The 13,320-nt window shown below is 39.0% G+C and overlaps 1 protein-coding gene across 4 annotated transcripts in view; it reads right to left on the reverse strand.

Moving 5' to 3' along the window:
* The window catches only part of EXPH5 (exophilin 5), a 95,320-nt gene that overhangs the window by 12,426 nt on the left and 69,574 nt on the right, over positions 1–13,320 (reverse strand). For all 4 annotated transcript variants that reach the window (XM_069554957.1, XM_069554958.1, XM_069554959.1 and 1 more), the window contains one exon: positions 11,211–11,256. In XM_069554957.1, coding sequence (XP_069411058.1) covers positions 11,211–11,256 — 46 coding nt within the window. The remainder of the gene's footprint in view (positions 1–11,210; positions 11,257–13,320) is intronic.

The raw sequence follows: 13,320 nt of genomic DNA on the forward strand, positions 1-13,320 counted from the left end.
TAGGTTTCTTAACATTGTACCTATTTTCTATCAAGAGGCAGTTAGCTGAAACTTGTAGTGGATCATAAGATTTGTGAACTTGATGGATTTAGAAATTTAAAAAATTTTTTTTTAATTTTAAAATTTATTTAAATTAAAAAATTTTTTTTAATTCTAAATTTTTAAAAATTTTCCATCCACAGAAATCATGTAAAATGGTAGAACCTTCCAGACACACATAAGGAACTGATTAATAGTTCTGAAAAAAAGGTGCTGAAAAGCATGACCTCGTATATATATTTTAAATCTTTGCTGGTTTTATAGGACTTAGGAGAATGATGTAGAGATGGAGAGCTGTTTACCTTCTTTACTAGCAAATTTTATCTTGATTTCATTAAATCTATCATTGCTCTTTTAAGTTTTAATTTGTCTTTATAACCTTGGGGAATTATCCACTCCTACCCCTTCACTTCCTTTTGCCAAAATTCTATTTGCATTTCCTCTGTCACACTGGCTGTGCCACTCCTGACTTCACTTTAACTCATTCTGCATGGTTTCCTCCACAAGGCCATTTCCCATTCCAGTTGCTTTATTTTTAGTTCATTTTCTTTTCTTTTCTTTTTTTTTTTTGCCATTTTATTTTTTTAATTGAAGGATAATTGCTTTACAGAATTTTTTGGTGTTCTGTCATATATCAATAAGAATCAGCCATTGGTACATCCATGTCCTCTCCCTCCCGAACCTCCCTTCCCTCCCACCCTTCTAGATTGTCCCATAGCCCCTGATTGAGTTCCCTGAGTCATACAGCAAATTCCCATTGGCTATCTATTTTACATATGGTATTGTAAGTTTCCATGTTATTTTCTCCATACATCTCACCCTCTCCCTCCTCCCATCCCCCTGTGTCCACCGGTCTGTCTGTTCTTTATGTCTCTTTCACCATTGCTGCCCTGCAAATACATGCATCAGTACCATCTTTCTAGATTTCATGTATATGCATCAGTACACAATACTTATATTTCTCTTTCTGACTTACTTCAGTCTGTATAATAGGCTCTATTCGTTCACCTCATTAGAACCAGCTCAAATGTGTTCCTTTTTATGGCTGAAAAGTATTCCATTGTAGATATGAACCACAGCTTCTTTATCCATTCATCTGTTGATGGACATCTAGGTTGCTCCCATGTTTTAGCTATTGTAAATAGTGCTGCAGTGAACATTGGGGTACATGTGTCATTTTCAATTTTGGTTTCCCCAGGGTATATGCCTAGTAGTGGGATTGCTGGGTCATAAGGAATCTCCATACTGTCTTCCATAGTGGCTGTATCAATTTACATTCCTACCAGCAATGCAAGAGGGTTCCCTTTTCTCCACAGCTTCTCCAGCATTTATTGTTTGTAGACTTTTTGATGATGGCCATTCAGACCAGTGTGAGGTGATATCTCATTGCAGTTTTGATTTGCATCTCTCTAATAATGAGTGATGTTGAGCATCTTTTCATGTGTTTGTTAGCCATCTGTATGTCTTCTGTGGAGAAATGTCTGTTTAGATCTTTTTCACACTTTTTGATTGGGTTGTTTATTTTCCTGGTATTGAGTTGTATGAACTGCTTATATATTTTGGAAATTAATTGTCCGTTGTTTCCTTTGCTTTATTTTCTCCCGTTCTGAGGGCTGTCTTTGCACCTTGTTTGTAGTTTCCTTTGCTGCGCAAAAGCTTTTAAGTTTAATTAGGTCCCACTTGTTTATTTTTGTTTTTATTTCCATAACTCTAGGAGGTGGGTCATGGAAGATCTAGCTTTGATTTATGTCACTGAGTGTTCTGCCTATGTTTTCCTCTAGAGTTTTTATAGTTTCTGGTCTTACATTTAGGTCTTTAATCCATTTTGAGTTTATATTTGTTTGCGGTGTTAAGAAGTGTTCTAATTTCATTATTTTGCATGTAGCTATTTTTCCCAGCACCATTTATTGAAGAGGCTATCTTTCCCCATTGTATATTCTTGCCTCCTTTGTCAAAAATAAGGTACCCATAGGTGTGTGGGTTTATCTCTGGGCTCTCTATCTTGTTCCATTGATCTATATTTCTCTTTTTGTGCCAGTACCATACTGTCTTGACTATAGCTTTGTAATATAGTCTGAAGTCAGGAAGGTTGATTCCTCCAGCTCCATTCTTCTTTCTCAAGACTGTTTTTTGGCTATTTGCAGTCTTTTGTGTTTCCATATGAAATGTGAAATTTTTGTTCTAGTTCTGTGGGAAATGTCATTGGTAATTTGATAGGGATTGCATTGAATCTGTAGACTGCATTTGGTAGTGTAGTCATTTTCACAGTATTGATTCTTCCTGCCAGGAAAATGGACTATCTCTCCATCTGTTTTTGTCATCTTTGATTTCAGTTCACTTTCTACCCAGTCCCTGCCTCTTGAATCTTATTTGATATTTACTATCACATTTCATCTCATCTTGAATGCTTAAGACCAAATCTCTAATCTTTCCAAAGCTCCAGCTTTTTAACTTCTCCATCACAGGTCTGTCCAAATCTAAAGCCTAGGTTCTCTTAATCCTTGCATTTCCCATAATCTAGTATAATATTTTTATACTTGTCTGCTTTCTTTCTCAAAATCTAGGTCAGTTACTCCTTATAGAAGAAGCCCTGCTTAAATTTCATTGACTTGCCCATTAAATTAGGGGCAAGCCATAATTTAATACATACAAAGGAGATTTATTAATAAGAAAGAAATAATCCAATGATATTTTATTGGCTATTGGATATAATTTAACCCACATATTAAATTCAGAAGTAAACAAATATTAGAAGAACATTATAACTATAGGATATACCAATTGGAGATAATAAAACCAAAAACTAACCAATTGAGAAATCAGATCAGTTACAGTTACACTTTTCTCTCTACAGTGCATCAAGGTGTTCTCTCTTGTGCCCTACCTACTGTCAGTTTTCAAGATTTATTTATTTGGCTGCCTTGGATCTTAGTTGTAGCACGTGGTATCCTCATGGCATCACATGGGAATCTTCATTGAGCTGCATGGACTCTCTAGTTGAGTTTATGGGCTCTAGAGTTCTCAAGTTCAATAGTTGCAATGCCTGGGCTTGATTGTATCCCAGTATGCAGCATTTTAGTTCTGCAACCAGGGATTGAACCTGAGTTCCCTGCATCGCAAGGCAGATTCTTAACCACTAGACCACCAGGGAAGTCCCATCCAAATCTTTATTTGTGCTAATAACATTAAGCCATGAACTTATAAGTCTATTCTTCCCAAACCTGCAGTTTTGGTACTTGTTGCAGAGTGGATATATTTGATTAAGAGACAGTAAGCAATGTTGTCTCCCAGTCATTTTAACATTCAAATGAACTTCAGATTTCCTTTAAGTGGACCGGAGTACATTCCTTCTGGCCTCCTGGATAACATTCTTTAATACTGAATTTATAATGAAATAAAAAATACATGAACTGAACAATCAGGTGAAGAGACAAACTTCTTTAGGTGGGAAGTATTTCTACCACTTAAAGACTGTGAATATAACCTCTTTTGGTTAGATTTCTGCCCAGATCTACTTCAAGGTCAGCCCTATTCATCCAAGATACTAAAGATGTTTCCCACACAGTTCAGTTCAGTCACTCAGTTGTGTTTGACTCTTTGTGATTCCATGGACTGCAGCACACCAGGCTTTCCTGTCCATCACCAACTCCTGGAGCTTGCTCAAACTCATGTCCATCAAGTCGGTGATGCCATCCAGCCATCTCACCCTGTGTCGTCCCTTTCTCCTTCTGCCTTCACTCTTTCCCAGCATCAGGGTCTTTTCCAATGAGTCAGTTCTTCACATCAGGTGGCCAAAGTATTGGAATTTCAGCTTCAGCATCAGCCCTTCCAATGAGTATTCAGGATTGATTTCCTTTACGATTGACTGGTTTGATCTCCTTGCAGTCCAAAGGACTCTCAAGAGTCTTCTCCAGCACCACAGTTCAAAAGCATCAATTCTTCAGTGCTCAGCTTTCTTTATAGTCCAACTCTAACATCCATTATGACTACTGGAAAAACCATAGCTTTGACTAGATGGACCTTCGTCGGTAAAGTAATGTCTCTGCTTTTAATATGCTATCTAGGTCTGTTATAGCTTTTCTTCCAAGGAGCAGACATCTTTTAATTTCATGGCTGCAGTCACCATCTGCAGTGATTCTGGAGCCCAAGAAAATAGTCTGTCACTGCTTCCATTGTTTCCACATCTATTTGCCATGAAGTGATGGTACCAGATGCCATGATCTTCATTTTTTGAATGCTGAGTTTTAAGCCAGCTTTTTCACTCTTATCTTTCACTTTCATCAAGAGGCTCTTTAGTTCCTCTTCACTTTCTGTCATAAGGGTGGTGTCATCTGTGTATCTGAGGTTATTGATATTTCTTCTGGCAATCTTGAATCCAGCTTGTGATTCATCCAGCCCGGCATTTCGCATGATATACTTTGCATATAAGTTAAATAAGGAGGGTGAAGATATACAGCATTGACGTACTGCTTTCCCAATTTGGAACTAGTGAGTTATTCCATGTCTGATTTTAACTTTTGCTTCTTGACCTGCATACAGATTTCTCAGGAGGCAGGTAATGTGGTCTGGTATTCCCATCTGTTTCAGAATTTTCCACAGTTTGTTGTGATCCAGACAGTCAAAGGTTTTAGTGTATTCAATGAAGCAGAAGTAGATGTTTTTCTGGAATTCTCTTATGTTTTCTATGATCCAACGGATGTTGGAAATTTGATCTCTGATTCCTCTGCCTTTTCTAAATCCATCTTGAACATCTGGAAGTTCTTGGTTCATGTACTTGAACATGAAGTTGAAGCCTAGCTTGGAGAATTTTCAGCATTACTTTGCTAGCATATAAAATGAGTGAAATTGTGCTGTTTGAACATTGCCTTTCTTTGGGATTGGAATGTAAACTGACCTTTTCCAGCCCTGTGGCAACTGTTGAGTTTTCCAAATTTGCTGGCATATTGAGTGTGGCACTTTAATAGCATCATGTTTTAGGATTTGAAATAGTTCAGCTGGAATTCATCACCACCACTAGCTTTATCCATAGTGATGCTTCCTAAGGCCCACTTGACTTCACATTCCAGGATGTCTGGCCCTAGGTGAGTGATCACACCATTGTGGTTAGCATATGGTTGCTGCTGCTGCTGCTGCTAAGTCACTTTAGTGGTGTCCGACTCTGTGCAACCCCATAGATGGCAGCTCACCAGGCTCCACCATCCCTGGGATTCTCCAGGCAAGAACACTGGAGTGGGTTGCCATTTCCTTCTCCAATGTATGAAAGTGAAAAGTGAAAGTGAATCGCTCAGTTGTGTCTGACCCTCAGTGACCCCATGGACTGCAGCCTTCCAGGCTCCTCCATCCATGGGATTTTCCAGGCAAGAGCACTAGAGTGGGGTGCCATTGCCTTCTCCAATTATATGGCTAAGAAAGGTAAATCCTCTGGGGCTCACAGCACACACTGGTCTTCAGTCAGGGATGTCTTGGACTCCAAATTTTCCTCCAAAGAGTGTTTCATGCTATAGAGTTATCATAAAAGATGAAGCCTATTTCCCATACCTGGCCTAGGGGATGAGGCCTCTGAGTAGCAGAACACCTCCAAGTAGCAAAACAGTGTCAAAATCCTTTTCCAAATTTTGATTTAAGCTTTTTCTCCCCAATTATCTTTAACCCCCATGTTCCAAACTCTCTACACACAGTTCTACAAAATGTCAAACACTTTTCTTTTCAGTTTCTCTTGATTTTATTGTTCTTTAAAAAAAATAAAAGTACACTTTTGACGACTCTGTGTCTCTGCTTCTGATCTTTGCTCTCTCTTTTCTTCTGCTGAAAATATCCTTCAGTCTAGTTCCTATATCACCCTCTCTGTGAGTCCTTTTCCAGTTCTCACAGAAAGAATGAATTACCATAGTATTTTTAATGTATCTCTGATATTATGCATATTATTTCATATCAAAGTTGTTTACATTCTTTCTACTTTTACTTTATCACTAGATTTCTATCCTTCCTCCCCAAATCACACTTTTTAATTTCTACCCTGATCTAGGAAACCAGGAATTCACAGACATATAAATAATGACCTTGGAAGTGGTCCACTTTCTAAAATAACTAAGAAAGCATACTATTCTCCTTTGTATCCTGAGCACTTAACATAGCATCAGCATATAAGAGATCGAACTGAATTCAAAGACTATGCTTCCCACAATAATATTTCCTACTTTTGAATTCCTCCAATACATTTTATATTATATTTTATCTGAACAAAACTACTCATTTTTTCAGTTTTCAATATATTTAAAAAATATTTTCTCTTGTTTGATCTTTAGAACAGACTTAGATAGGGATTATAGATAGGGATTATCATTCCCTCTTTGCAGATGAAGAAACTGAGTCTCAGTTAAGAACCTTACTCAAGCCACAGGAATAACAAAAGGTGATGCTGAATATTGACACTCATGTGGTCTGATTTCTAATTCTATTTTCTCCACTACGTTGCTTTGTATTGTTACTTTATGAATGTAGATGTCTTCAGTTAGGTGGTAAACTCTCTGAAGCAGGAACTTTGCTTTAAACATTCCATGCTGTCTATGCACAGTTGTGGATTGATTTTTTTTCTATACCAAGGAAGAAAATTATATATATATATAAGATTTTTAGTGAAGATTATTACAGAAATTCAGACATTGAGTATTTAAAATATTAGGACTCAGTACAGTATGTCTTAGGTAGGAAAGCATAATGGTTAAACACAAGTCCAATGGTTAAACACAAGTCCAAATCCTGACATGAGACAAACAAATCTCTGTCATAGAGTAACCTCAAAAGCTGTACAACTTTGGGCAAGTTGCTTAACCTTTCTGTCCTGTTCCTTATTTTCTTTCTTGGAATAATGAGAAAAAAAGAGAATACAGCAACAACAGTAACCCTCATATAATACTGTTGCTGTGAGAATTAAATGAATTAATACTTGTAAGACACTTTTGAATGGTGCATGTGTGCATATTCAGTTGTGTCTGACTCTTGTGACCCTATGGATTGCAGCCTGCCAGGATCCTCTGTCCATGCAATTTTCCAGGCAAGAATACTGCAGTGGGTTACCATTTCCTTTTCCAGGGGATCATCCCAACCCAGGGGCCAAATCTGTGTCTCCCTTAGCTCCTGCACTGGCAGGCAAATTTTTTACAACTGAGCCACCAGGGAAGCCCAGAATGGTACTTAGCACTTAATATTAATAATTCCTTATCATTAGACATTACTAGTCTTCTGTTGTTAGAGAGGATTTTCTGGTGGACTTTGGCTAGTGCTCTCAGCCTAATGAGTTAGAGAAGTATCCCGAAAGATCAGACTCAATATTCTGGCTTTAGGGTTTGTTAACAATCTTAAACATGGTACATAGAACGTGCTGAGCAAAATAAGGCTGTTTTTCCAACCTCAATTCACTCTACTAACATTTGCAGTGCTGACATGAGACAAACAAATCTCTGTCACAGAGTAACCTCAGATTATCTGACTACTTTTAGGGCAGCCAAACCTGTAGAACAGCTGTCAAAACTGAAGCTTAAGGTCATGGATGTTACCAAATGCCTTGGTAAAGTCAACAAATTAATTTTTCAAGGTGTTCTTGAATGTATTCTGCATCTGCTTTCCTGCAAGGTCAAATCTAGCATTGCACCTTGTGGCTTAAAAACCACATATTCATTTTTTCTTTCAGTTTTGGAGTACTCACATTATGCCAAGAAGTGGGGAGACACAGGTAAGCAGGCACAGTCCCAGCCTCAGGGAGCTCACACCAGCCTAGTGTGGATAGTGCCACACTGGAGGTATGTTTCCAGGGGTACAAAGTAGGCATATCACCACCAGCATGTGTTCAGAAATGAGGAGTGAGTAAGTGGCCAGAGCCATATGGTTTGTCTGTGCTCAGAGATGGTGACTACTTGGATTTTGTATTCCTCACCTATAAGGAGATGCTTCTCAACTGGGGGCAAATTTGCTCCTCAAGGAACATTTGGAAAATTCTGGAGATATTTTTTATTGTTACAGTTGAGTGGAGGTGAACTACTGGCATCTAGTAGGTAGAGGCCAGGGATTGCCACTAAACATCCTATAATACATACAAGAGTCCCCACAACAAAGAATTATTCAACCCAAAATGTCAGTAGTCCTGAGGTGAAGAGAATTCTGAGATAGAAGATTTCTAAGTTTCTCTTGTTATCCTAAATGAAGGCATAAGCTGAAGCAAGATTAAGAGATGAGTTTATTTGACAACAGAAGAATTGCAATTTGGGACATGCAAACCATAGTAAGCAACAAGCAAGTGTGCTGAGGATTTGGGGCAGGCTGTATCCGAACAGGGAATAAGTTCAGTTAGAATGTGGGAGAGTCCAGTTAGAGTCTATTTAAACGAAAAACAAATGAAGACCAGCTTTAAAAATTTCCTAAGCAGACAAAACCAGTCCAGTCATACAAACAAAACTCAATTCAGCTTATTTTGTAAGGCCAACCTGATCCAGGTCATTTCTTGTTTATGCCCCTGGAAACCATAAGTAAAACTTCATGTGGCTGATATGAGGCAATCCCTGACTAAGTGTCTATCATTTAAGAAAATTCTAATGTTATTATCAGTTTTACGTGTATCAAGCATTTATGAGGACATGCATGAGATTTTCCACTTTATATCTCCTGGTTCCATTTTAGATTGAAATTCTTTCATACTCTAGCACTAAAAATTCTGTTTTTCTGAAACCCTTGGCTTCTTTTAAGCTGATGTAGATGTTTAAATAGCAGCTTCCTTCTCTTTGAACAGAGGATCATCCAAAACAGCCTCCTATAAAATATTGGAATCCCCTTTGTACCATACCTGCTAGGCTGCCAACCAAATGAGAGGAAGTTCATTATCTTAAGTCTTGGCAAGAATCCCTGTGGCATCACTGGCCAACTTCCAGCTCTTTTCTGTTTAAGGGGATAGGACTTTTATGGATAAATAATGGAGATCTACATGTTATACTTGTCTTCAAGTTTCATTATTTTTTCTCGCTTACTTTTTAAATAGTTATTAACTGGGAGCTACATCATTGGCTTGAGTTTCACTTATATTCCCAGTTCTTATCTTTTTAGATTGACGTGTTCTGAGGAGTGAAATCGTTAAAGGCAAACAGCAATTATGAGCGTCAAAGAAGAGGGTATCTTACTAATCCTCAGACTGGACTTTGAAATCCCAAGAACTCCAGATTAGCTCTCCTGTTTTATAACTTCTAGGTGCTTGCATTTCTTTTTATGCCCCTCACCTGTTTCAGACACCACCACTCTTAAATGGGAAAGGATGGTTAGCTCTGAGTACTTCTCTGAGGAAAAGCCAAGAGTACAGAAGCATCTTGGAATAGTGTTATGTGCTCAGTCGTGCCTGACTCTGTGTGACCCTGTGGACTGTAGCCCACCAGGCTCCTCTGTTCATGGAATTCTCCAGGCAAGAGTACTACCATGGGTAACCATTCCCTTCTCCAGGGGCTCTTCCCAACCCAGGGATTGAACCTGGGTCTCTTGCATTGCAGAAAGGCTCTTTACTATCTGAGCCACCAGGGAAGCCCTCCTGGCATAGCGTTCTGTTCTTTCAGAGAACAAAGCTGTATGCATGCCAGTTCAGCCCACTTCTCAGTTACAGGCGAGTCTGCAGGTAGAGAGCAACAGGGGCTCATAAGCACACAGGGCTTTGGGACCGATGAAGCTGTAGGCATTTTTGACTTCTGGTGATAGAGTTACAGAGACCTGGGTCTTCTAATCCTGACTCTACCAAGTATCAGTGTGACTTTGAGCATGATCTTTAAATTCTCTGAACCTCAGTTTTTTTTATCTTTAAGTGGGCATAATAATAATACCTACTTCATAGATTGCCTCTGGGTATTAAATGAAATGATCTATGAAATGATCTATGGATGATAACAAGCTCTCCATGAGAGTGTAACAGTTGGTCCTGGTGTCATGACTGGGGCTCAAGCATATAAATGAGAGAAATAGGGTTCAGTGTTATTGAGAGAGAAGTAGCATTACTCTGAAGAAGAAAGGAGGCTCACTTTTGTTTGTGAAACCAATCACAACTGGGAAACTTGGAGCTCTGCAGGAGATTCTTTACTTGACAAATAAAAGTGAGACATATGCACTCCTCACCAGAATTCTATCCCATGCTTTTTGAAAAAAGAAGAGAGAGAAGGTTTAAGTGTTAGTACTAAGGGCAAAACCTATTGAAAAATGCCTCTACCTTCCTCCTGCACTCTTAGGTACCTTCAAAACTCTTTCTTTCATCTCCAAAACATATATGAGTTGCACAGAAAGACACTGGTGTGTGTAGATCAAAATGTAAGAGGGCAAAAAAAGCAAGAAACGGAAAACAAAGCTTCTCAATCTTAAAGACATGTGAACACAGAGAAATTGTGGAGGTCCTGTTTGGTCAGTCCCCTCATGAGAACTTGTTCTGTCCAGATGCATTTCACCTATCAGTGGCTTCCTCTTTGACTACAAATGATGATCTTACCCAGAAGAGGTCTTATGCAGACCCACCTTGGTTTGCAAGTTTATTTGGAAATTTTCAAAGCTGGTCTCCATATGCTTTTGATTTTGACAGAATTAAACTGAACTCTCCCCCTTTTACATTCCCTGCCCAAATACAGCCTGCACCCTGGAGGAGAAGGGGATAACAGAAGATGAGGTGGTTGGATGGTATCATGGACTCAATGGACACTGAGTTTGAGCAAACTCTGGGAGATGGTGAAGGACTGGGAAGCCTGGCGTGCTGCAGTCCATGGGGTTGCAGAGTCAGTCAGACATGACTGAGCAACTGAAAAACAACAATAGACCTTCAGCAGACTTGCCTACAGCTTGCTACAGTCTGAATGTCTCAAATTGCGATTCCTCTGCTACTTTCAAATAAACTCTTCCTCCGCCCAACATTTTAGGGCTGTATAGGACTGCCAGGTGGTAAAATAGCAGAGACAGTGGCAAGGTCTCAGGCAGAGGCTGCTGTTTGAACATTCCAGTACCACAATCACAATTGGGAAACTTGGAGCTCTGTAAGAGAAATCTAAGCTTCTCAGGTAAATTTAAGACTGCACCAAGGAGAATTCTATTTAAATATGTAATCAACCAGGAATTACATTAATTCTGAATTATTCAGCATAACCTTTAGTTCTTTGGTTACTTACCAAAGTGGTTCCCTTCACAGACACAGAAGGTGTGTGGCCATCACATCTGTGGGAAAAAATTGAAATAACTTCTTTGAAGAAATGCCTAACTTTTGGAAAATTAATAGCACATTTTCTATTACATCTCCGTATCTTGAGAAGATATGTTTCTGATTCTTAGTAGGGAGATCTTTCACAGTGCACTGCTGAAAAATCTCTCAGAAACATATTCTTGTGCTTGCTTAGGATCAGTGTTTTACATCTTTGTCACTCAGGTAGCCAAGAAAAAATACATAATAGTGGCTTTTTACTTGAACATAGCATGAAGACTTAACAACAGAAATAGTTACATTTGTTGAGTACTGTGTGCTAGGCAGTATTTGTATGCTCTATAGACAAGTTACCTCATTTAAATACATCACTCTTGTCAAGTGGATACTGTGACAGCTCTCATTTTACAGATCAGATGGGGGAGGTGCAGAGAAATTAGAAGACACTGTACAAGGTACATAGTGGCTGAACTCAGAGCTGGCCACAGGCTGACTGAATCTAGAACTCTCCTTGATCAGTATGGCACATAGACTATTCTTGCAGTTTCTGTATATTTTTATTTTAAAGAGATACTAAGTCAGAACCAGACAACAATAAGGGGATTTTTTTCAAAAGGCAAACCTTATAAAGATGACTTCAGGATGCTTATTTTTATAAGTTAGTCTTATTTATTATGAGAACATCTTAGAGAAGAATAATTATGCTTTTACTTATTTATATGGCTTCTCCAAAATTCAGTAGAAGGTGAAAAATTTTAAAGACCTAGGTCCAAAATTGAGATTAATTTTGATTTTTTAAATCTATAATCCTAAGTAAGGGTGTGCAGCCTGAATTGCAGAGTAAGAGTTAATAGAAACTAGTAGAGTAATGCTCAAAATTCTCCAAGCCAGGCTTCAGCAATACGTGAACGATGAACATCCACATGTTCAAGCTGGTTTTAGAAAAGGCAGAAGAACCAGAGATCAAATTGCCAACATTCGCTGGATCATTGAAAAAGCAAGACAGTTTCAGAAAAACATCTATTTCTGCTTTATTGACTATGCCAAAGCCTTTAACCATGTGGATAACAATAAACTGTGGACAATTCTTCAAGAGATGGGAATACCAGAACACCTGACCTGCCTCTTGAGAAATCTGTATGCAGGTCAGGAAGCAACAGTTAGAACTGGACATGAAATAATAGACTGGTTCCAAATAGGTAAAGGAGTACATCAAGGCTGTATATTGTCACCCTGCTTATTTAACTTATGTACAGAGTACATCATGAGAAATGCTGGGCTGGAAGAAGCACAAGCTGGAATCAAGATTGCCAGGAGAAATATCAACAACCTCAGATATGCAGATGATACCACTCTTATGGCAGAAAGTGAAGAGGAACTCAAAAGCCTCTTGATGAAAGTGAAAGAGGAGAGTGAAAAAGTTGGCTTAAAGCTCAACATTCAGAAAACAAAGATCATGGCATCCGGTCCCATCACTTCATGGGAAATAGATGGGGAAACAGTGGAAACAGTGTCAGACTTTATTTGGGGGGGCTCCAAAATCAGTGCAGATGGTGATTGCAGCCATGAAATTAAAAGATGCTTACTTCTTGTAAGGAAAGTCATGACCAACCTAGACAGCATATTAACAAGCAGAGATATTACTTTGTCCACAAAGGTCCGTCGAGTCAAGGCAATGGTTTTTCCAGTGGTCATGTATGGATGTGATGTGAGAGTCGGACTATAAAGAAAGCTGAGCGTCAAAGAATTGATGTGTTTGAACCGTGGTGTTGGAGAAGACTCTTGAGAGTCCCCTCGGACTACAAGGCGATCCAACCAGTCCATCCTAAAGGAGATCAGTCCTGGGTGTTCATTGGAAGTGCCGATGTTGAAGCTGAAATTCCAATACTTTGGCCACCTGATGTGAAGAACTGACTCATTGGAAAAGACCCTGATGCTGGGAAAGATTGAGGGCAGGAGGAGAAAGGTATGACAGAGGATTAGATGGTTGGATGGCATCACCGACTCAGTGGATATGGGTTTGGGTGGACTGCAGGAGTTGGTGATGGACAGGGAGGCCTGGCATGCTGCGGTTCATGGGG

This window comes from Ovis canadensis, chromosome 15 (assembly GCF_042477335.2).
Source record: "Ovis canadensis isolate MfBH-ARS-UI-01 breed Bighorn chromosome 15, ARS-UI_OviCan_v2, whole genome shotgun sequence".
NCBI classification, from domain to species: Eukaryota; Metazoa; Chordata; class Mammalia; order Artiodactyla; family Bovidae; genus Ovis; species Ovis canadensis.